The sequence below is a fragment of the Talpa occidentalis genome, unplaced genomic scaffold, assembly GCF_014898055.3.
Source record: "Talpa occidentalis isolate TD23 unplaced genomic scaffold, MPIMG_talOcc4v2.1 talOcc4.16, whole genome shotgun sequence".
Lineage (NCBI taxonomy): Eukaryota > Metazoa > Chordata > Mammalia > Eulipotyphla > Talpidae > Talpa > Talpa occidentalis.
The window spans coordinates 60,060,525-60,084,369 of NW_023601653.1; the positions used below are offsets into that span (position 1 = coordinate 60,060,525).

Genomic DNA, 23,845 nt, shown 5'->3' on the forward strand with positions numbered 1-23,845 from the left:
AAGATGTCAATTCTCCTTAAATTGATCTATGTTTATTATAATTCCTATAAAAAATTCCAGCAAGGTTTTCTGTAGGCATAGATAAGTTTATTCTAAAATTTATATGGAAGCATAAAAACCAATATGCAAGATAATTTTTTTTAAAAAAGAAACTTTTCCTAATGTTAAGGCTCACTATTTAGCTACAGTAGCCAAGACAGTTAGATATCAAGAGAGGGATATAAAAACTGGCTCAAAATGTATCACAGACTTAAATTTAAAAAATCAAATCTCTTTTAGAAAAAAATAGAAAATCACAGGCCTCTTACTAAGCAAAGAAGCCTTTAACTTGTCAGCAAAACTACTAGTCATAGTAACAGAAACTGATATATTTGACCTCACCAAAATTTTAAAAATTTGCTCTAAGAGAATGAAGAGAGAAATCACATACCAGAAGAAAATATTTGCAAGTAATATACCCAACAAGAAATTTGTATCTAGAATATATAAAGAACTCTCAAACCTCAATATTAAAAAGACAAACACTCCAACTAGAAGGTGGATTAAAAAAGATGTATAAATATTTCACTGGATACACAGATGGCAAAAATAGCCCATGAAAAAATGTCTACCACAATCATTCATTAAAACCACAATAAGGAAATGAATCAGGTGTGGGGAGCCAAGGAAAAGTATTCATGCAGAGAATAACTTTTGAATAGAATCTGCTTCTATTCAAGCTGAGGGAGCTTGCAGAGAATAACTCTTGAATAGGACCAGCTTCTGTTTAAGTTGGGGGAGCAGGCAACTGGCATGGAGGGAACAAAGTCTAAGTGCTAGGAGATGAGTTTGGAGTGGTACAAAGGCCAAATCATGAGTGTGTTAGTTACCTAATAACAGTATAAAAATTATCCCCAAATTTGTCCATTCATAACCACCAGCATTTTTGATCTCACATATTTTCTGAAGGTCTACCCAGAAGCAGTTTAACTGGGTGTTTCCTACTGAGTCTTTCAGGAAGCTTTTGTCAAGTTGTTGGGGGGCTGCAGGCAACTGGGGCTACAGGGTTCACATCGAACACAGTTCACTTGTGTGGCTGTTGACAGAAAATCTCAGTTCCTTATCATACAGATGACTCCTTAGGGGGTTTAGGGTCCTCAAGACATGGTCCCTAACTTCCCACAAAAGAGAAGGTACAATATTTTTATAGCTTCAGAATCACATGGCATCACTTCTACCATATTAGACTGTTCACACAAACCAGTTCTGTGACTGTGATCCGGATGGACTAGCAGGATCATTGAGGACTCTGTCTTGAGGGTTGGTTACCACAGTGAGCATACTTGCAGGGCCATGGTAAGGACTTCAATTTCATTGTAAATGGATGAACGTTCCCTGAAGTTTGAGGTGGAAGAAATGATATGTTCATGAGTATGAGAAGAACAGAGTGTTAAATGGGCTATCATGGAAGTGGAAAACATACAAGTGCAGTGAGGAATGATGATGGTAGGAGTAGGGTGTTCGCAGAGCTGGAAATAAGAAGTAATCAACAGGCTATAAAAAGCAGAGCTTTCATAGAACAGTATTTTCCCATGCTTAGCCAACTTCTCTTTCTGCACTCTCTCTGGGTGGTCTCATTCATTTATATGATTTAAACCAATATTTTCTCAAACCTCACAATTTACACTGCAGGGTTTTTAAATTACAGATTCCTGATTCCAACTCCAAAAGGTCTGATATAATAGTTCCGGGGCTGGACCTAAGAATTAGCATTTCTAACAAAGTCCTGGATGATATTAATCTGCTGGCCCATGCCCCACACTTTGAGTAACCTCATTTGTTTGTTTTATTTTTTATCGAAGCAATATTAGTTTATAACTTTATATTGGTTACAGCTATACATCATTATAGTTTAACTTCTGCAAATGCTACATTATGAACATCCTCAAAGATCTAGTTTCCAACCAACACCACGCAACTGGCCCCCTTTGCCCAATTTCCCCATTTAACATCCCTTCTAGTGTCCTCCATTTTGTTATCATAATCTAAGTATTTTTGTTTTTGTCCCTAACTTTCAGGTAAATAGCTTTACATTTCAACCTCTGTATGTACTAATAGGATCACCACTGAAAGTCTAGTTTCCATCCACCACCACATGCAATTGATCTCTATTATACAATTTTACCCACTCCATTTCCCCTTCTGGTAACCACCATTCTGGAGGTCCACTGTGACTTAGACTCTGGCTCCCTCAACACATTTCTTGTCCTTGTGTAATGTGCGGTGCAGCCCAACAACCTTGACGGGCTTCCTTATAATTTCCTGCACATAACACACTGGTTAGGATGCTTTGCTTTTGTTCATGTCCCCCTTCACCTCAGATACCTTCTCCACTTCCAGCCATCTCCATGTCAACTACCCAACACTTACTATCCTTTGAGACTAAACCCTGCAGTCACTTATCCCAAGTAGCTCTTTTATATCCTTACTTAGCAGCATCATAACAGTCCACATTTATTTCTTTTCCTAAGCTCACAATCTTTTATTTCTGTCTTTGCATCAATAGCAATTTAAGTCCAAACAAGGAATATATAACACTGCTATATGAGAAAACCCTTTCTCATGCATTTTATATTTGGGTGGAGAATTAAATCTAATATCCAGAAAAAAATCACTTAACAATACAAGGCACTGTTCACTAAAGTACTAAATTATGTTGCATAAATAATGCACACTCTAAAAAAAAATAATGCACACTCTAAATGTTCAGAAAATAAAAAGACACATGTGCCGTCCAGTGGTAGAAAGCTTCCAAGAAGGAGGAGGTAGTATTTAAGATATAGGTGGGTGACTGAAAACATTCCCATGAAACTGACTCCTAGACATTCTAATATTTGCTCTTCACTAATAAGGATCAAAATGTCATGTGGACATGATGCTGATGGCACTGATTTCCTTAACCTGGACCAATTATTTGAGCACTCACTCTGAGCTGGGAGCTCTACTAGTGTTTCCTCATACTTGCCCAGCAATGTGGAAGGCTGATATTATCCCTCTTTCACGCATGAAAAAACTAACTCTCAGAAATAAAACCATTGGCGCAAGAACACACTGACAGGAAGTGACAGCACCAGGATATCCACCAGAAGTTCAATTCTTCCTCCTCCCAGGCTACCATTTGTGCTACAGGGACACCTTTGAAAGAGGCAGCTTTCAGGGTAAAAAGTCTTTTCTGAGAGTGTATTGTCTTGACTTGCAGCCTCCAAGAAATACATCTGTGCAAAAAGAGGAAGTTTCAACACTCAACAGTCATTTTTCCACATTTGTTTCTGGCAAAGTTGCTACTCTATAGATATGCCTAGAATTCACCATAAGTGTGTCCTTATAACAGAAAGGAAAGGCAGGAAAATACCTCAAAGGTTTGATCATTTTTTCTGGCTTCCAAATTCTGGTGGCTTCATTTGCATTACAGGGCTAACTAAGGTCCTCAAAGTAAGAGTGTTATTACCAGAACAGGCATTTTCTTCCATTTGGGCGAGGTTAGATACAGAGAAGAAGCCTCACTAATAGCTCCTCTTTATCAGCATGGGCTAGAAGCAGAGGTCTGCTGTTTTTGTCCTCTTCAAGAAGTCTTAATATTCTTTTTTCCTAACTGATAAATACATGCAATAAACTGCAAGAGAAGACCTGAGAAAAGGTAATATTGGGTTACATTTTTCTAACATTAATCTCTTTTCTGAAACCACCATCTTCTTGATCAGGTCAGTTTTACTGACTAAGGATAAGATATTACCAGTGGCACCAAAGAACACAATGAAGTAAATAAAACACACAGTCATCTAGATGACAACAAAGTCAATGTCAGTTTCTCCAAATGCATTTGCTTGATTAGTCGGCTCTAAAGATAATGAAACAGTATAAATACTGAATATTGAAATATGAGTATAAATAAGCATCTATTATTGGCAGCATCTATGAAAATGTATAGAAGTGTGGTTTAAGGACTTAAAAACTGTTTCTTCAAATGGTTACATATGTCCTCTGCAACTTGTTCCCATTTCAATTACTTCACAACCTATTTCCTCAAATATGGTACAGTCAATTTTAGCACTTGTTAAATTGTCACAAATTCTGAGCTAGAAGACTATGCATTAATGAAGTTTTATATTATTTTATAATCTGTATTCTTAGATTTAATCAAAAGGGGTTTTTTTTATTTAAAAGAAAACAGTGAAAACAACATTTGATTATTTGTGCTGCAATACAAAGCAAGATCTCGAAATTATAACCAACAAATCTCCAAAAATCTGTTTGAGGACAAATTTTTAAATTTAGGGCCAAGAATCTGCAGTTGGCATTCATAATTTCTTAGCACTCTGTGTTCACTGCCAGCAAACTCAACATATCTGGCTGATAAAGAAGCTGGCAAAGACCCCACAGGAAAAGAAGTTAGTGATGCAATGTAAAGCCTATGGGAATTAATTGTCAGTGGTTTTAGGCTACTAGCACTGGCCAGCTTATGTGCAGAAATTACTTGATTTTTAGACCTATTTGCACAATATTCCTAACATTTGTGGCTGTAGACTGCATGCATTTGCACGAACACTCATGCATGTCCATGTTCACTTGGACAGTCATGCTCCCTCCCACATGTGCCATGAATTGGCAAGGTTACTGCTCAAAGTCGGCTGATCAAGAGCTATGCACTGCAAAGGAACAGGATTTGAGACAGCCCAGGGTTTCCTTTTCTAGTAGGTTTAAAACATTTTTTTTTTTTCTCATCAACTTCCTTCCTGTTCTAACTGCCAGTATTCAGAAGTCACAGTTGAGAGAAGGCAGAGGCACCCCGGACAGACTGAACCACTGAATGTAAGTTGAAAAACCTGGGGATGGGGTGGCTACAGGTGAGAGAAATACAGGAAATGTCTGCACTAGGCTATAATCCTCTGGTTTGTTTTTTTAGAGGGGTAGTTACTCTTTTAAACAAAGTTTATGATAAGAAAGTAATAAGGCTGCTGGAACAGTTCTGCATCTAAAGGGAAGTCAGAGCAGGGAATGGTAGCAATGACTCAGGGGAGGCAGACTGGTGAGGGAAGGGAGCCTGGGAGAAGAGCTTTGAGTACAACCACTAGGGAGTGCCTGAAGGGGTCTCCTGCAAGGCAACAGCTGGCGTCTGACCAAGCTCAGAAGCAAAAAGACCAAAGATCCAAACCTACATGGGGAGGCCTTGGTACATGGTAGGTTGGTGCTGGGGTGGAGATATGTGGTTTCCTGTTTTTTAAGAGACTGTAGAGACTGTAGAAATGAAAAAAAAAAAAAAATGTTCAAAGCTGTCAAACTTTAAACTGTTTTCCCCTAAAGAATTTTCTAGTTTTCTAGTGATATAAAGAAGTGCATGGGAAAGCCTCCCTCAGAGTACAATGGGATTTAGCTATCAAGGGAAAGTATGGTAGATCATGCTATTTCTCACCAGTTAAACAGTGATAGAATTTCTATCTCTTAACAAAAACCAGGTATTAAGTTCCTGCAATGAGACTGGCAGAAAGATGGTTGTTGTTGATTCCAAAAAACAGTTCTTTATATCCAAGAATATTTACATCCAAAAACAAACACAGAAGATGCTGAAAAATCTATTAAGAGAACAGGTCTAGAAAAATCCAAATGGGCCCAACTTGGACCCCTGGTCAGTGGGCCAAGTTCTAAATGTTGAAATGTCAGGTTCTGAGGGATTGGGGGGCAGGGAAAGGAGGGATTGGAATCAAAATAAGGGGGTTGTAATTGTATGGGGAATATAAAAATAAAATTTAAGTTAAAAAAAAAGAATTCCAAAAAAAAAATAAAGAAAAAAAAAAAAAAGAAATGTCAGGTTCTGGATTTGGTCACCATTAGAAATGCACCAGGTTTGATCTACAATACTTTCTTCCCTTTTAGTGAATGTGCCAGTCAATATGTCTTATAATCATAGTCTATCATTAAACTGTAGACCTAGGATAACTTCTGGCATGGGTCTGATAAACCCATTCAAAATTGGGGGGAAGCAGACTGCCCTCCCATCACAGACCCACATGAACTTCACATAAAGGGGGCCCCAGAGCCATTGAAACCAGGCACAACCTGTGGGACTCCCCTTGCAGAAATGATCAACCCAAGGAAATCAAGGGGTCTATGTTGACGCTGGGTGTATGTGTGGTTGGGAGGGGCAGTGTCAGTCATTATTCCTCTTTGCCATTGCTTTGTTTTATAAATTGACAAGACAGTATCTTGCCCAAATCCAGGTATGAGACAGCATAATGGCAAGATCATCTTCTTTTGTGGGATGTGTGGAATTCTGAAAGAGCAGTCAGTTCTCTATCCATGCTACCCAATCCAGCACTAGTGAACTTGCCATGCTGTGGAGGAACTGACTGGGGGCATCTTTCAGGCACTAGAATGTGGTCCTTCCTTGTTTGGGAAAGCATGAGTTAGTCCCTAGGGAGGCATGCTCCAAGGAACATTGAGGTTCTGTTTTCTGTGAATCTCAGCACAGCAAAGTCATTCTGACTGAAAGACAATGACCCGGGCCAATTTATGGGGCACGATACATGGCAAACATCAACTGGAAGAGAAAAGCCCTAAAGGGGAGTACAAATTACAAATTCAGCAGCAAGAGAAGAGAACCACATCTGCTGGGTGCCTTCTATGTGACAGGCCTAGTGTTAGAAACTTTCAGATTTGAACTTTGAGAGGACACAGGGAGGCTCAGAATTGTTACATGACTTGACTGAAGTCACATACTGGTACAAAAGGGACCCAATAGCTACAGTGCCTTAGAATGACATTTTAAAAAAATGTCCCCTTTCTTTAGCCCCACATTCTCAGGACCTTTATTCTAGGGTTAGTGTTATTGCCAACTGGAATCCTGAATTAGAATCCAGATTGGCACACCCAGAGATGGGCCTCATATTGCTCACAAAATTTCAACATTTGTCCATCCAATAAACAATTTCTGAGTTGCTTGATGCTGGCTCCAGACACCATGGTGCCCATAGCCAGAGCTGGTAAAAATTCACTTGGCTTTCTTAAAGGAGCTGATAGTCTAAGCACAAGTAGTCATCATAAAAAAATTGCCTTTAATTTTGTCTAACTTTTCATGCTTATTTTGAACCTTCTGTGACTGTACTGAGTACGTAAGTCAGTCAGAAAATCTGAGTAGATTGGTTGAGTTCTTTTTCCTCTTGCATATGAATCTGGGCTAGAAGAGTGTACTAAGAATGCACAGACAAGAAATGCTGTATCATTTCTACCACCAAGAAAAATGTTAAAGAATTGTGCTTCTTATCATTTGTCTGCTGCTTTGAAGATATTTCAAAGCTTTCTGTATCTAGCAAGACAGTTGACTTAGGCACAGGGTTGGTTTATCTCATCTAGCTTTGCAGTTTCAGACATTTTTGCTCAGGGACTAAGGGGGAAGAGAGGAAGCACCAGCTATTCCACGTTGCTCGGCACAGTGAGACACTGAGGATTCCAGAACCAAGACAGCTCTGATGTCCTCCGGGACAAACTTGGATTTCTCCAAATCGCCAGGCAGGTAGCAGACCCAACTCCTTGACCAGCTCTGAAGTGATGGCAGTCCTGTAGAAATGGCCCAACTCTCTGTGACCTCTCCTGAGCAGCAGCTCCTGATTTGGGGAAAGTAGGGAGGATCCAGTTCAGTAGGAGGAGTGATAAGGCTGACAGAAGGCTGCTGCTTACACAGGTACTTCTCTGATGGAAATTCCCTTCTTCTGGTACTTCCTCTTCTCTCTCTGCCATTCTCACCACTATTTCTTCTGCCTAATGTTCGTGGCCTGTGCAACAAGATGCATGATCTGGCAGATTCAGCTATGGGACATCTTAAGTCTCCATGGTATTTTACAGCAAAGCCAGAGGGAATTCTCTCCATTAGCTGTGCCTGTGTCTCTATCATTTCTCATCATTCTCAGAGTGACCTCTGGCTTTAATTATGAAAGCGAGCAAAATAAATAGCATCTAAAATTAAATTGTTCATGTGGAAGTTGTTTTTTTTTTTAAATACGATAGTTACAGTTCCATTCTAAGATTGATTCAGTTAATAAACATTCCTTACAATTCCCAGAACTTCTTGTCTTTTCCGTACTTCTCAAAGAAACATCTATTTTTAAGGAGGAAAGAGTAGACGTTGTCAACACTGCAGAGCCAAGGGAGAGCATTTGGTGCCTGGGCAGCCAGTCACCTTGTTTCACTGAAACTGTGCGATGAAACAGGCAGCGTGGCAGGGAAGGGAGGAAAGGGAAAAAGGGTTATAGAACATCTGCTGTGGGCCAGTATAGTCCAATAGATGGGGGCACTTTTCATATTTTCTCCACTTTTCAACCCCAAGAAGAAATATTATTTCCACCACCGTACTGGTGGCAAAATTTTGGTCTCTGTGAGGTTGCTTGAGTCCTATCATCAGTCAGTCGCAGAGCCAAGTTTTTAATCCCTGCTCCATCAGACTCAGTCGCTACAGTTCCGTTCTAAGGGGGTGACTACCTTTCTCTGAAGGTGACTCCTTTAGAACCTCGATGAAACAGACAAGTAAGTGTGCTCTCTCCTGAGATTAGTGTAAATTTATACATGAATTTTGCTTTCGGTGTCTTGGAAACGTCACTTAATTTGCATCAGTTTGAAAAACACCAAGTGTGTGCTAGGTCATAGTCATGTCATAAGTAAACATACTAGCTTAATTTGGCCTTTTAATTATGCATGAGAAGATTAAATTCACACCGCAGCACATGTACTGCTTGACATTGTTTAACTGAACAGAAAAAATGGGGGTGTGAGGGTTCCACTGCGGAAATTCATCTGTGAATTTCCACCATATTGAAAAACATTTGTTCACAGAGTCACAGTTAGCAAAATCAGAACCCAAACCTATGTGTGATGAGGCCTAGATGAGAGAAGCAAGATAGGCAACGATGAAGCAGAAAGTAGAGATAACTAGAGTCCTATGCACATGAAAAAATAGCCCTATGTGCTTGCGGCCTGAAAAAGCCCACATTAACCTCATAAAACATAGAATTATTAACTCTGCATTTCACTTTTCCTACGTAAAGAACCAAAGAACAATATATGAAGAAGCAAAAAACTGAAACAGCTCTGTTCCTTGTAAAACAAAGCTAGCTCAGAGGAAGGTGAAAAAGTCAAACAATGTGCTGTGCTGATGGCTGGGTTCTCCCCTACCCTATCTCCACTTCCTCTTTTGCTTTAATATTTCACAGGCTTCTTTATATTAAGAAATATTGGAGTCATTGATTAAGAAGGGGCAACAGAGCTCTCCTAATGTAACCACTTCATTTCGCAGAGGATGAAAATGGAACACAGTGAGGCTTTGTGACCCGGCCTAGGGAATGGGGCAGAGTTGCACTAAAACTTTTTATATGACATACATGAAACGTCCTTGCTTTGTCAAAGTTGTCACTACAGAGTTTGCAAAGAAGCTTTGACCTGTCTGTGCCCCCGAGCTAGAATCCCAAGATGGCTGGTGAGCCCTATAACTTCACTGTCACTTCTTAACAAGAGCATAGTTCCTACAAGTCAGACAACCTGGGCTTAGACATTAACTCTACTCCTTACCCAACTTGTCTTCTCTGATCTGTAGAAAAGGATGATGATAATGCCCACACTTAAAGTAGATGAAGACTAAATGAAATAATCTTCATGCAAGCACTTAGCACCTATATATGATAACTATTATAATCACGATCATCAATAGTAAAAATCAGTCTGTAGGATTTATAAAACACTTGTTCTTATTTTAGCAATCAACCACGGAATGGGAGAATAAAAAGGGAGAACTGATATTTGTTGTTAACTATACACATAGAGTTCGGGAAGTCATTGTTAAACCACAGAGATTGTTAAACCATAGAAATCATTGAATCATTCTGTCATTGAATCAGCCATGGCTTTGGGGAAATCTGAGGTTTTCCAGAGATTAATTATAAAATTGGAGACACAAAATCTTTTGGAAATTCTCTAAGTTAGAAATAATAAAATAGTCTCCTATAAACATAGGTGAAATAAAATGATGGAATGCCTGCAACTTTGCTGACATATAGCCACAGGACAGGAGAAAATTGCAGAAAGAGGTCTTAGTAAAAGAAACCACCCAGAGGTGGTCTACTGTAACCAGCGCCTCCCCCCCACATTTCCCCAGAGGAAGAAAGTAAGTTCCACCATATTGAAAAACATTTGTTCACAGAGTCACAGTTAGCAAAATCAGAACCCAAACCTATGTGTGATGAGGCCTAGATGAGAGAAGCAAGATATATCCAAAATCAAACAGACCCAGAACTCTTCTAAAGAAGCGCCCCCTGTACCTTTGCTCCTCTGCCTAGTGGCCACAGCCCCTCAGATGTAGATGTTACCTGGTATCTGCTTCTTGGAGGAGCATTTTGGGTTCATGGACATGATCTTTAGCTGAGGCCAAATTGTGTTGTTGATCCATCCAGCCTCAAAGAGAAGCACATATCCTCTATAGCACTCACCTCTGCTACATAAATTTATGTTTACCATAAATTACAGTCTCAAGGGCATATTCCTAATCTTGGGCTCCAATAAAGTCTATGAGGGATTTCAGAGATCCATGAAACCTTGGACTGCATGCACAATTTAATTGACTTATTCTTCTATACCTTTTGTAAAGACTATAACTTTCATCTGATTTTTACAGGCCTATAATATATAACAAGATCCAACCATTCAACCAGCTGGATCCTTCTAGTATGGTTTATACTGTCCATCTTCCAGTTCCTTCTCTACTTTGGAAAATAACTTAAACATCACTATATTAAAGCACAGTGTCCTGTAAACAACTATTTGTTCACCTTTCATGTTTTCTAATCAGTTTTCCAGCATGAACTGGTTTGGGGTCACCTGACATCATACCTCTTTTTCTTATGTTATATAATTATATAATTAGATCAAACTATTTTAATATCTCTCTCTCTCTTTCTCTCTCTCTCTCTCCCCCTTCACTATTCAGAAAGTTATAGTGCAAAGTTACAGTTTTCTGCAGGTTAGTGCAAAGTTATAGTTTTCTGCAGGTTACTGAAATCATCTTGAGCTAGTTATGGTTGAGTGTGATGTAATCATGTGATGGTCAGACATCAAGCAGATGGCTAATTAGTACCAAGCAATGTATTCAGAAAGGTCTGCCCCAGGGGTTAAGATGTCCTCACCTGTAAATAACCTGTCTCTGGGTTTCTTATGTGACCTCCACCCTGCATATCTGGTCAGGCTTGTGGGTGTCACCAGAGAACATGTCTCATTTGAGTAGTCTTATCTAGGTTGCTCTTCATCTGCCCTTTAATGATAGACCTTAAACTATCCACCTACAACCTCTACCCACTGCATATTTCATTGTTTATCCAACAATTTAATTCACTTTCCCAAAGTGTTATTTGGAATATGAGTTGAGTTAGTCATGACGTTTATTGTGCTATTCTCTAGAGGCTCAGCTTTGAGTGGTTCTGGGTCTTCAGCTGAAGCAGAGGTTGCCATAGGAACAGACCTGCATGTTTCCTTCCTGTACAGGAAGTGGACCTGGGCATTGCAGTGCTGTTTTCAGAGCTGATGAGGGGTCATCATGTCTGACTTGTCATTTAGCCAAGAGAGGATTGAGAAGCCAAGGAAAGTCATTTATTTTCTTGTTTGTACTGTGAAAATGCTTTGTTTGGCTTCACTTCCAAATTATTTTTCTTCCTGTTGCCAGTGACAGTGGCATTGAAATTCAGAGGCACAAATGATTTAGGCCAGAGATTATATCATTCCCAATGGACTTTATAAAGGTTGCAGAGTCACTCAGGATAGGATGTGACAGATATTGTCTTACAGTGTTGTGCCACTTAGAAGCAATGAAGCCTTTACCCATGGGCAAGAAAGCACGTTAACCTTGGTGGAGAACTAGAAGGCATCAGGAAATGATCTCCTTGTCCAAAGATCACCCTTGTTTCCGCAAATAGGTCCACTGCTGCCAGCCATGGCACCTAAAATTCTTCCAGTAGAGATTCCTTCCTCTTTATTAGGACACTGTATCTTATACAGCTGTGTGAATTTGGGCAATATTCTTATCCTCTGAATGTCCATTTCTCAATGATTATTGAAGGACTGGAAGATATCACATCCAAGTTTCATTTTAGCTCTGAAAAGACCTACTACATATGCCCTAACAGAATTATTTTTTAAATCTGTTTTCCAGTCAGTAGCCCTTAAGTGTGGAATGATTTTATTAGATCCTCAATGTTTTAACACAAAACAAGTTAATGTACATGACAATGGAAGCAGACAAATTCCAGTGTATGCTCAGGTGAGGCTTTCGAGCATCAAGTCACTGGAAATCTGATTGGGCAGAGAGGTACTAAAAGAGAAGTGGGGAGATTGATGGAGGGGTAGCAAAGATGTACTGATACTTACAATTTGGTGTAGAGGGATTTAAAGAGTCCTTTGCATCATTCAGTTCAAAAGAACAGAATGTTCAGCAAACACTGAACTATCTGTATGTTATGCTCCATTCAAGAGAAACACAGAATCTACTACCTACCCTCAAGGAATTGTTAGCAATGTTGAGTGGGAATCATTCAGACTCCTCAGGTAGCATCACAAGGGCCACAACTTCTCATGAGTTACTTGTGAGGTTTCTTGGGGGTTCAGGGAAACTGAAGAAAAAGTCAAATTTCTTTGGCAAGTGTCTTGCCTCTGGAAACCATCAGACCTGGGATTGTACATGATGAGAGTTTTGACACTAGTGAGCTGGGACAGATTTAGAGGACTGCAACAATTTAAAAATATTATTTGAACTAGGTCTAGTTGTTCATTATTCAGGTCTGTTTGTGCTATTTAGCTTCACTTACAGTATATTATTCACAAATTAGTTATTTCTTCCTTGTCAGTTTTACTCAGTGAATAAGAGATATTCATCATACAACAAAGAAATCCAGGCAAGTCAGAGAAGAAACTGGAACATATTATATTCTAATTTCATGAAAAACTATAACAGGTTGAACCAGGGAACCTCTCCTGAAAGATCACTGACAAATTATGGAAGCCTATTAGGGCAAGGATGGTGTAAATACAGGCCTAAATTTTTTTTTCACATCCACAGACTTTTAGCTAATGGTCTAGCATCTTCTCTCTCTGACAGAGATCAAAATGACCGAAGAGACCCCAGAACCACACCTTGAGGAGGGTGATGATGAACTGGACAGCAAGCTCAATTATAAGCCTCCTCCTCAGAAGTCACTGAAAGAGCTGCAGGAAATGGACAAAGATGATGAAAGCCTAACTAAGTATAAGAAAACGCTCCTAGGGGATGGCCCTGTGGTGGCAGGTGTGTATATGGGGGAGAGGGGCAGGTGTAAAGGCCCAGATCAGGCACATATTTCAGCTACTAGAAAGCAGGTGCAAAGGAGAGAGTACTGAGTACTTCCAGGGTTACATGAGTGAGCCACATCTTTAGAGGCTCATAAAGTTATGTATAATTAAGTCTTCTTTAGGGTTAAGAAGCAAGTAGAAATAGCAATAGGCAAAAATATCACATAGGGAAAATTTAGAAAGCATTCCAGACTACCATTTAGAATTGTGTTTTCTCCTGTTGTAAACTAAAGTTACCTCAATAAAAAAAAAAAAATCATACTCTCCCTCATATTTTCTCCTTCTTTCTCTTCTCAGTCCTACCTAAGCATTCATCTCTTCCACATACATGACAAAATAAAACATGGCCCAAAAATATAAATGAGGGATGCCCAACTATAGTGGCTACCCTTAGCTAATTGAGATGGACCTACAAGTGCCTGCAGCAGAAATAACATTGCTGTAATTTATAAGGCCATTAAGATCAAGCATGGAGAATCTGCCACTTCCATTTCCATTTCTACTCCCTGTAGAGACATCATGATTCTTTTTATATTTCTCTGTCTTATTTGAAACACACACAAACACAAACACACTCACTCACACACACACATGCACACACATATATACAGTTATATGCATATGTCTCTTCCCTGCGCTCACATTCCCTTTGGAATCTTGCAGACCCATCAGCTCCCAATGTCACTGTCACCCGCCTTACCTTGGTTTGTGAGAGTGCTCCTGGACCAATCACCATGGACCTTACTGGTAAGTGGACATATCTGGTCTGCTCAGGGGGTGTGTAATTATATTGCTGAGGTAATCTGGTATCTATCCCTTGTCTCACTTGGCCAAAGGAATCCCTACTGAGATAAATCTTAGGGCCAGTTCACAAATCATTGCTTGGAGGGTGCACAGTATTCTCCAAGCTTAATGAAAAGCCCAATCTCTGCCTCATAAGTACTGGATATATTTATTTGCATAATACTTCAGATTTTTAATTACTATTCATGTGAAAAACTGCTAGTAGAAATATTAAGAAGCAAGCTGTATACTTTTGGAATTGTAATGTTCCTAAAATATAAATACCAAAGAAAGGATTGATTTTTGGGCCTCCTTGTTGGTTTCAGAGCTTTCACCGCTTTGAGTTCACTCCCTGGCCAGGGAGTTAGCCAACATATGGCACAGCAGACCTCTCTTGTCTCGCCAGCTGCTCCCCTTAGCAGTGTATTTCAGTCAATCTGCCTGTTCTGTTCCCCACTCTGTCTCTGGTGAATCTTCTTACCCCCCCATACCTCTGGCCTTCACCCCAGTTCTTCTATGCAAAAATAAAAAAAGAGAGGATTGATCTTTTATGAACTGTAGATCTTACCTGAAGGCAAGGAGCAATCTAAGACCTCCTGAAGAATGGTGTTACTTTACTTAAAGTAACTGTTACTTTACTTAAAGTACTTGTAACTTTAGCTTAAGGCTCTGATTCTTGTCAAATAAACAAATTCCCCCCACTAAAAAAAAAATACAAATTAAGATATTATGTTCTTCCACCTTCTTGAGGGAAAGTAGCCTCTAAGAGAAATGAGGAAAGGACCACAGATCTAGGAGTTTGGGGGCATTAAAGGCAGATCTTTAATGAAAATAAATCGCTACCAAATTCAAAAAGTGGACTCGAGAGACAAAGCAAGGTGCCAAAGACCAGCTCCAGCAAAATGTCGGGTCAGGTGTCCCTGAAAGGATGCAACGGGCACCTGAGGGGAGGGGGGTGAGGCAGACAGACACTCTTTTTGATGCAATTATCTCCAGCTGAGGGTCTCATCGGGTCTTTATACATTAAGGCAAGCGGTGGGAATACATCATTGAATGCATAGAAGCAAAACAGAAACAATCAGTACATTCCTTTCCCAGAGACATTTTGGCACCTACGTGTTTTGATAAAAGAAACGACCTTAAAAGTTAATAGATTATTAAAACTTAGATTCATTATTTCAGCCTAAACAACTACCTAAGACAGCTAATAGTCCTTGGGACATCCCTATCACCAAGGCTACAATATCAGGAGACTCCTCTAGCTATACGGCCTGCGGATAGAGACCAGTTGCTTCCCGGTAATCAGTTATTAGAACTTTTTTCTACCTAAAAACTCCTAATGTAATCAACTTTATGAATCATTACAAGGCTTCTTTACGGAATTTCCATAAAAGGAAAATCCGCAGCCATCTCTGGGTTGCTTATCAGGCATGCTCTTTCACAATTATTATTATTATTATGTCAAGTGGGCCAAATTATTCAGTATTTAATTTTTAAGTAGGTAATTCTCCATGCCATGTATTTACAATATTCTTATACGTATAATTTATTGCCCAATGTATATTTCAAGTAGTTTTTTCTATTTATGACCAAGAACAAAAAACAAAGGGATGTTTAATCTTCAGCCCCATGGTGTAAGGTTCTTTAAAAATCTTTGGCCCACGGTGTGTGGCCCTTTTTCTTCAGCCCCACAGTGTGAGGCTTTTTGAGCTTCGGCCCCATGGTGGAAGGCCCTTTTCTTAGCTGCTTACCAGTGTCTTACCTGGCTGGGGCAACAAGGCCCCCTGCAGCAGCAAGGCAAAATTCTCAAACAGTAGACTCAGCAGCAAGGTAGTTCCCCTCACACAGGAAAGATCCACTCTCTTCCTTATATGGGCTTTTGTCAGAGGGAGGAAAGCAGAGGCTGAAAAGACACACTTCCTGTTCAACTGAAATCATTAGAGCAAACACACCATTTTAACTACCCCCACATTCTAGCATCCCTCCAGAACTCAGACCTCTTCCTGTGTGATTGTGTAACACTACCAGATACAATTGTCAGCTGCAAGATAAGGTCTCAATAGCACACAGAAAATCTGTTCAGAAGAGCTTGAGGATATTGCAGGGAAAACTTGGTGTCTGCCCCTTTTCTGGCATAAAGAAACTTTAGAATTGAATCATAGGGAGGGAGGGAGATAGATAATTAGATTTCCGTATACATATATAATTTATAAATATATTAGATATATAGATCTCTCTCTAAATACATATACATCTCATGCTAGTACCAGTTATGTGCAAAAAGTGTATAAACAGAGCTATGCAAAGCAAACATATGCACTTGACTGTCAAATTATGCTGGATCACATAGGAGAACAGAGAAAGATTACCTCTCTAATAGGGTTAAGAGACTACGGGTAAATCCTGTTTTTATGGAGTCTGAAACTGAAGAGGGAAAGAAAAAGTCAAATTCCTCACATTACCATGTTGGCATACTTTTTGTTTCTTTTGTTCCCCTTAAGTGACTATCCTTTAAAAATATGAAACTACAAATGCAAGTGCAAAATTAAGAACAAAAGTGATTATTTAAAATAATAAAAAGTTTCAAAAACAAGTACATTTTTAAAAACTAGAAAATACTACAAACATTACCAAATCTACAAAAGCAATAGCTATTACTCCAGTACATTTTCTTTCTATTTCTTTATGTGAAGGTAGGGACATATTCGTTAATCACCTCTTCATTTTACCACATGTATGCAATATCATTTTCATAAACAGATTAAAAAGATAATTCAGACTTCCCTCTAGGATGATAGGTTATAACTTTGCTTTTATTATTGACTATTGGAAAACACATTGTTTTCTAACAACATATGGTGGTGGATATTAATTAGAATTTTCATGGTGATCATTTAAAAATATATAGGAATATTGAATCATCATGCCATACACCTGAAACTAAGTTATATGTAAATTATATCTCAATGAAAAAAGTCTTATTTTTACATATAACTCATTAATGGTAGTGTATACCTTTAGGGCTGTCAGGAAACTTAGAGGAAAAGGTCTATCACATGTCTTTCTTCTAGCTATAAGATCTCAGGCATTTCAAGTGTGGTACGCACAGCAACGAATATCAAACACTCTGACTTGAGAGCCATCTGGACCATGTTGTTATGAGGGGCCTAGCAAATGGCTCTGGAGCAAAGACTTCATTCGTCCTCTAGTGTATCTCCTTCCCAGGAGAATAAACTCTTTCTAAATTCACTTCTACAGGGGATCTTGAAGCCTTCAAAAAAGAAACTTTTGTGCTCAAGGAAGGTGTTGAATATAGAGTCAAAATTCACTTCAAAGTAAGTTACCATTGCCATGTATGTTTTTATAAAGTTTAAATTTTTCCTATCAACAGGAAAAGAAAAAGTCAAATTCCTCACATTACCACATTGGCATACTTTTTGTTTCTTTTGTTCCCCTGGATTAGGACTATCTTCTGCCCATCTCTGAACTCTATCTTTGAAACTTACCCTTGCTTCCTGCCTTTTCCCAACTATTCCCATGAATCACTTAAGTCAGTGGGATTCCTCTCTCCATGAACTCCTCACATTCACCTCCACCAGGCACACACTGCTCTGTATTGTACGATTTGTGTCATTTCTCCTGCACAGTCTAAGCACCATGAGATACGGAGAGACTAGAGCCCTTCCCTCCAATATTTCACACAAAACTTTGCAAACAGGAGAGATTTAGGGAAAAATTGTTGAGAAATAGATAATGAATGAATCAATTAATAGAAAAAGAAAATATAAAAGACACAGACTCAACTGTAATTGCTCAATGATTATATAAGTCCAGAGAGCATGGTCCTTGGTAAATAACTGGAAGTAGTAATTATAGTTATAGAGGAAGGAGGGAGAAAAGGATATGGGGTGGGGGGGTCAATTTGATCATGAGAATGGCACTAGAAATTCACAGTGGGTAAGGTGAGGCTTATAACAAAATAGAGGTGTGAAGCTGTACTCCTAAAATATATATAGTATTATAAATTAGCAGTAAATCAATAAAATTTTGTTTTAAAAAATTAAAAAGTCACAAATACTTTAGGAACATTTATAGTTATGTAGCAGGTAACCAGATAAAATCAAAAATAGATAGGAGAGGGCCTCCCTGGTGGCTCAGGGGGTTAAGCACCGCTTTATGAAGCAGTTGGCAGCCTCTGCAGCACAAGCTCGATCCCCAGCCAGCCAGGGAGAAACCCACATGGCGAGGCAGACCTCTCCTGTCTCGCCCATTGCTCCCCTCAGTAGTATATTTCAGTCAGTCTGCCTGTTCTGTTACCCACTATGTCTCTGGTGGATCCTCTCACCCCCCACATTTCTAGCCTGTACTCCAGCTCTTGTATGCATAAATAAATAAATCTTTAAAAAAAATAAATAGGAGAGAAACTGATAAAGAATGAATAGATACATACTCAATGAGCAGCCAAAACTGTAAAGTCACCTTGACTTGGAAAACAAACAGGGCAGAAATTTATTGTTTGCTTTTAATTGTTTGTGTTTGCCTTGGTTGTCCCTCATTCCCACTCAGACATATCCTCCAGGGTCTGGTCTCTACTAAGGAAGACCCCATCTGCCCTCAATTTGTACACTGGGCCAGAATCCTTTCCATGGTGTAGGGTGTGATTCCATCAACAATATCTCTCTACCATACACAAACATGCCTAAAAAAAGTTTCATTCCAAAAATATTTGTTGAAGCCTAATCTATAATAGACAGTGAGCTATTGTTCACTTATTTCCAGCAGTACTGTAGTTTCCTATAGTTCTTTATTACTGAAGGACCTGAGAGAGTCTGGTAAGGAACTGTATTCAAATATGCCTAGAATAGGTTACTTATTTGTCCAAATTTAAATCATTAATGCTATTGTCCTATTTTGTTAATTTAGTAACCCAGTTTTTATCAAATGAAATATGATAAACAAACTTTGATGTGAATAAGATGTGAAGGAAAAGCCTGGAAAAGCCTGCTCTGGGTGGGAAGCTTGGAAGACTGCAGTGGTGTGGGTCTTTGGCCATCAGGGCTACACATTAAGAGGATGGAGGAACAGGGCACAGAAAGGAGTTTTCAAATCTTCTTCAGAGATCTGGCCTTGTCTCTAACAGAAGAAAAGCCACTCTCTGTATATAGTCCACGAAGTTGAACCACCCTGTGTCCTGTCTCAGCATAGAGCTACCCCTGGCAGAAACACCAGCTCAAAATTGAAAACATTTGAGAAGCAAATTAAATTGTTACTAAAAACTCTTGAATAATGTCCAAGGAAGTTTGCATTTACAACACCAGCAACATACTCTTTCATTATCCCTCAAAATACTCTCGGGATTCTTCTCTTTATACCCCCAAACTTCGTAACACTCTCCCAAACTTGGCCTGGGATGGTTCTTTTAGTTTCTCTCATTTTTCCTACTGCCTCCCAAGAAAATGTAGTATATCTAACTTCCACAGTCCTCACATTTATTCATGTCACCAAGGCTTCTTTCTATGAGCATGGAAGAGATAATGGGGAGGAACAAACAGACAAAGGAAGTGAATGCTATGAATATTCAAAATATTTTTTATCCTCACACACATTTATACGAAGTGGATTCTTCGAGAAGATGTAGAAAGGAGACTCTTTGTTTTGTAGCATTTATTATTCACAATTATTCTGTTTCTTGGCCTGCTTTTCCGCCAAACTCCTGCTAGATCCAAGGAACCAGCTTAGAGACTTCTAGAATGATGCATTCACTTTCCCCATTTCTGTGGGAGTCAGAGTAATCAGAACATTTGGGTTTTATTTTATCACTGTTTCCTCCATGAAGCTGTTTTCATTCTGTCTGCTTTCAATAGTTTTATACTTCAGATTTTACTAAATAACAGTCTAGAACATAAGATGGCAGTGTTCACTGCTATGCTACCTCATTGCCAACAAGACAAAATGTACACTGACAGATTGGTTTCTTCATTTTCTCAAAAAATGGGGGGTAGTTATAATTATTATTGGGGAGAAATAATTTAAGATGCATGAGTTCTTCATATTGATGAACAATTAACCAAGCTCTCTAGCTAGTGACGCAATGTCCACTTTAATTTGTTTGTATAGACATGACTACTGTATAAAATTAAGACAGTCCAGTTCAGACCTAGGTAAATGAATCATGGAAAAACAAAGTGCTTTGCCTGTCTATATTTTCATTCTGCTCTAGTGAATTTTCTTTGAAAGGCTTGGGGAAGTGGCAAGATCTCAGACAACGTCTGGAAATGAGATCCAAAATGCTTGGCAGACACGAGTGGATTTCACTGGTTATTTACATATGGGGAGGATGTTTTCATGTGGCCCATCCCTCATCTGTAGACTCAAATCACAGCTACATTACCGGAACAACCATCTTCTAGACCTAATTTTCCACTACGACTTTTCCCCCAGTTATTTGTTTTTCATATGCTAGGTGGATCCTTTCTGAGGTTAGGATTTTCAGATCTTTACATAGTAATAATTTCCATGGGTACCTTGTGACCCGTCCTAAGACAAGGACAGTCTTTTGGATACTAATATCAGGGAGAGGAACTCAAAAACCATTTTTTGGATCATTGAGGAAGGAGAAATATAATGAAGCATATGAGACAATGTTTTCATTAATCACCCCACCCCTAGAAAGAAAAATCACAGCATTCAATGATGAAAACCAGATTGACATCGAACCTTACGATCTCAGCTCTCGTCTCTGCCTTACCACCACACTAAATGATAGTAGTAACAACACTTACTCTGAAATAAATCTTCGGTCCTTTCACCTCAGAAAAGACTGAGGTAGGCAAGATCATCATGAAAGAGGAGGAAAAAGAAAAGACCTTCTTTAATCGGAATTATTTGGATCCTTCTACCTACAGGTGAACAAGGACATTGTGTCAGGCCTGAAATATGTTCAGCACACCTACCGAACTGGGATGAAAGGTAAGAGACCCACACTGTACACTGTCCCAAACACCCCTTCTAACTGTTACTTAATCTTCTAGTTATTAACAATTTTTCACCATAGACTTAGTTTAGAATCTGCTAAAAGCTGTGGATACGCACACTCGCACACATAACTCTAACCTAGACATTAATGGCAAGTCTACATTCAGGAAACCTAGTTTAGACTGGGTCAGCTACTAACCTTCCGCATTTAGCTTCTGGAATTCAACTTTATTACTCATAAAGGAGAAGAGGAACCAAGATAGGCTTAAATGAAATAACGTACATAAAAGTAATCTCAAAAGTAAAAAAAAAAAAAAAAAGGCAGTTCATAGGTATAATTTTTGTGTGTCAAAGAAATCCAAAATAGGATAAGGAAAGACCTATTTGATGTTATATGTATCTGATGGGAATGGGAGCTGGGAGTAACTGGGAGGACAGGTAGAGGTGGGGGGTTCCTAACAAACAAATAGAAAAAAAAAAACTTTCTCAAATTGAGAAAAGCCAGCTAACTGAGACAAATAACCTAAGATTACTTCATCTACAGTTGTACTTGATAGGTTGTACCTGAACTGTGCATGCCTTGGGAACCTGTCTTCAGTTTTCTTCCTTCACTACTGGCAGAAATGAAAAGTAGAAATGTAACAGAACTTCTCCATTTCCTTTTACCTGAGGGACTCTCTTCCCCCAGAGATATGAAACAGTAATACATAGGTTAGTTCTAACAAACCCATAAGCAAGAGATGGGGAGAATTTTTTTCATAAATTTGCACAACGTAGAGAACCACTCAGTTACTCAGATCTCATAGAAGAGTATTGACCTGAAGGATCTTAACTAGTCTGGCCAATATATAGTCTCATGAAAAAATAGTTCAGTTTTCTATTTTCCTTTGGGCATAGAGATTAAGTTCCCTAACTTAGGCAAGAGGACAATGATGTGTCTGTAGTTGTTCCTTCAGACTTACCCCACATAACAGCCAATGACATGCTGTCTGTCCAGCTACTCACCTTTACTATACTTGCTAATCCCAAGCCATTCTTAGTATATATCCCAGTTACTAACCTGTAAATAACTTTGGTTGTCTGTTTTCACCATGTGTCCCAATTCTTTGCTTTTATTTTAACCAAAGTATTTTCTTGTTCCATCCAATTATTCCATCCATGAAGTCTGCTCATTCTGATCACCAGCTAGTACCTTATTATCTCCAATCAATATACTGTAGACTGATAGTTTGTAGATAGAAGATCCTTGAATTCATTACATAGAAAAAGGGATGGGAACTCCGAAACTGTTGTATATATTAGGAAGTAGTTACAGAGCTGAGACCAGAACTCAGGTCTCAACTAGTTTGGGATTTTTTTTTCTATGGTACAATCAGTTACATCTTCACAAGAAGAATCTTGATCCACATTGGTTTGGGGCACATTCCCCAACTTTCCTGATACTAGAATCATCTGTGATGCTTTTAAAAATTCTGTGGACCCACAGCAGATTATTGAACCATAGTTTTTGGGAGATGGTAAAAGGAAATTTTTATTAAAAGGCATGCCGATATAAAAAATTTTAATACTAAAAAATCAGGGTCCCAGGTAAAGCTCATGTTTAGCCAGGCTTGAAAACTATAGCTCTTGACTTTAATCACTATAAGCTGTGCTCCAAATTCTCCAGTGTGCATGTTTTTCCTTTATCAGACTCTTACCCTAATGAACTTTTCTTTCTTCCTAGTGGATAAAGCAGTATATATGGTTGGCAGCTATGGACCTCGGCTAGAGGAATATGAGTTCCTAACTCCTATGGAGGAGGCTCCCAAGGGCATGTTGGCCAGAGGCACTTACCACAACAAGTCCTTCTTCACTGATGATGACAAGCATGACCATCTTACCTGGGAGTGGAACCTGTCCATTAAGAAGGAGTGGACAGAATAAGTGTCTCTGCCATCCCTTTCCCTGGCATTGCCACCCAGAAGAATCAGCTCAGCCATGGTCATTGTCACTGCCCTGTTCCTCCTCCCTGTTCACAGCAGCTTCCCTTCGCTCTAGTTTCCCCACATTTTCTTATTGATGCATCTTATCCCATGTTCTCTATCAAAATAGGCAGTAAAACAAACTGTCATATTTGGCACTAGTGAGCCTGGCACCAGGATGGAATGGAATCCCATAGACCACAGCATAAAACTGATGCTCCTATGCTTATTATATATGGCCCCCTGTAATCAGTTTCAGCATGTTTTTCAAGATTAAGGCCAAGATTAATGCAGGCTTTAATCCTGCCCACTCCTCACCGCCCATCCTGGCCAGGTCTTCAAAGGTATCTGTCTATCTATCTATCTATCTATCTATCTATCTATCTATCTATCTATCTAGTGATCTATTATCTATTTCTCTCTTATGCTCATTACAGCAATCCCCACTAGGCCAAGAAGTGTTCAAGTCACCACTAATGGTACTCTCATTTGGGTTCCCATAGCTCTTCCCATCCCTAAATTCTTCTAATCACATTCCCTGCCAAACGGGTTTTGTTTTTTTTTTTTTTCTGTAAACTCCACAAAAGAAAAAGCAATAAAGCAATTGTATGATCTGACTGAGAATCTTATTTTTTTGCTTTCTTCCCTTGAACAGATATGGTCATTGGATGATTGGCATTCATGGGTTTTCTCAGAGGGTGTGGGGCAGGGCACAATATAGGAGGTATTTGCATCAC

General features: G+C 39.1%; 2 protein-coding genes across 3 annotated transcripts in view; one reads left to right on the forward strand and one right to left on the reverse strand.

The window, feature by feature from the left end:
* The window catches only part of PDE6H (phosphodiesterase 6H), a 40,478-nt gene extending 24,506 nt beyond the window's left edge, over nucleotides 1–15,972 (reverse strand). For both annotated transcript variants that reach the window (XM_037514296.2, XM_037514297.2), the window contains exon 1: nucleotides 15,935–15,972. The gene's annotated coding sequence lies outside the window, so the exon portion shown is untranslated. The remainder of the gene's footprint in view (nucleotides 1–15,934) is intronic.
* ARHGDIB (Rho GDP dissociation inhibitor beta) lies at nucleotides 4,764–23,726 on the forward strand. Its single transcript, XM_037514294.2, has 6 exons — nucleotides 4,764–4,848; nucleotides 13,160–13,345; nucleotides 14,053–14,136; nucleotides 17,431–17,507; nucleotides 21,078–21,141; nucleotides 22,871–23,726. Exons 2-6 carry the CDS (start codon nucleotides 13,168–13,170, stop codon nucleotides 23,068–23,070), a joined length of 603 nt encoding a protein of 200 aa, XP_037370191.1. The 5' UTR covers nucleotides 4,764–4,848; nucleotides 13,160–13,167; the 3' UTR covers nucleotides 23,071–23,726.
* Nucleotides 23,727–23,845: the final 119 nt, after the last annotated feature.

Bases quoted from the DNA above. Each gene is read 5' to 3' on its own strand.
- ARHGDIB (XM_037514294.2), top strand. From the start codon at position 13,168: ATGACCGAAGAGACCCCAGAACCACACCTTGAGGAGGGTGATGATGAA. The intron at 13,346-14,052 runs GTGTGTATATGG...GGAATCTTGCAG, and splicing joins GGATGGCCCTGTGGTGGCAG to ACCCATCAGCTCCCAATGTC. The intron at 21,142-22,870 runs GTAAGAGACCCA...CTTTCTTCCTAG, and splicing joins CTACCGAACTGGGATGAAAG to TGGATAAAGCAGTATATATG.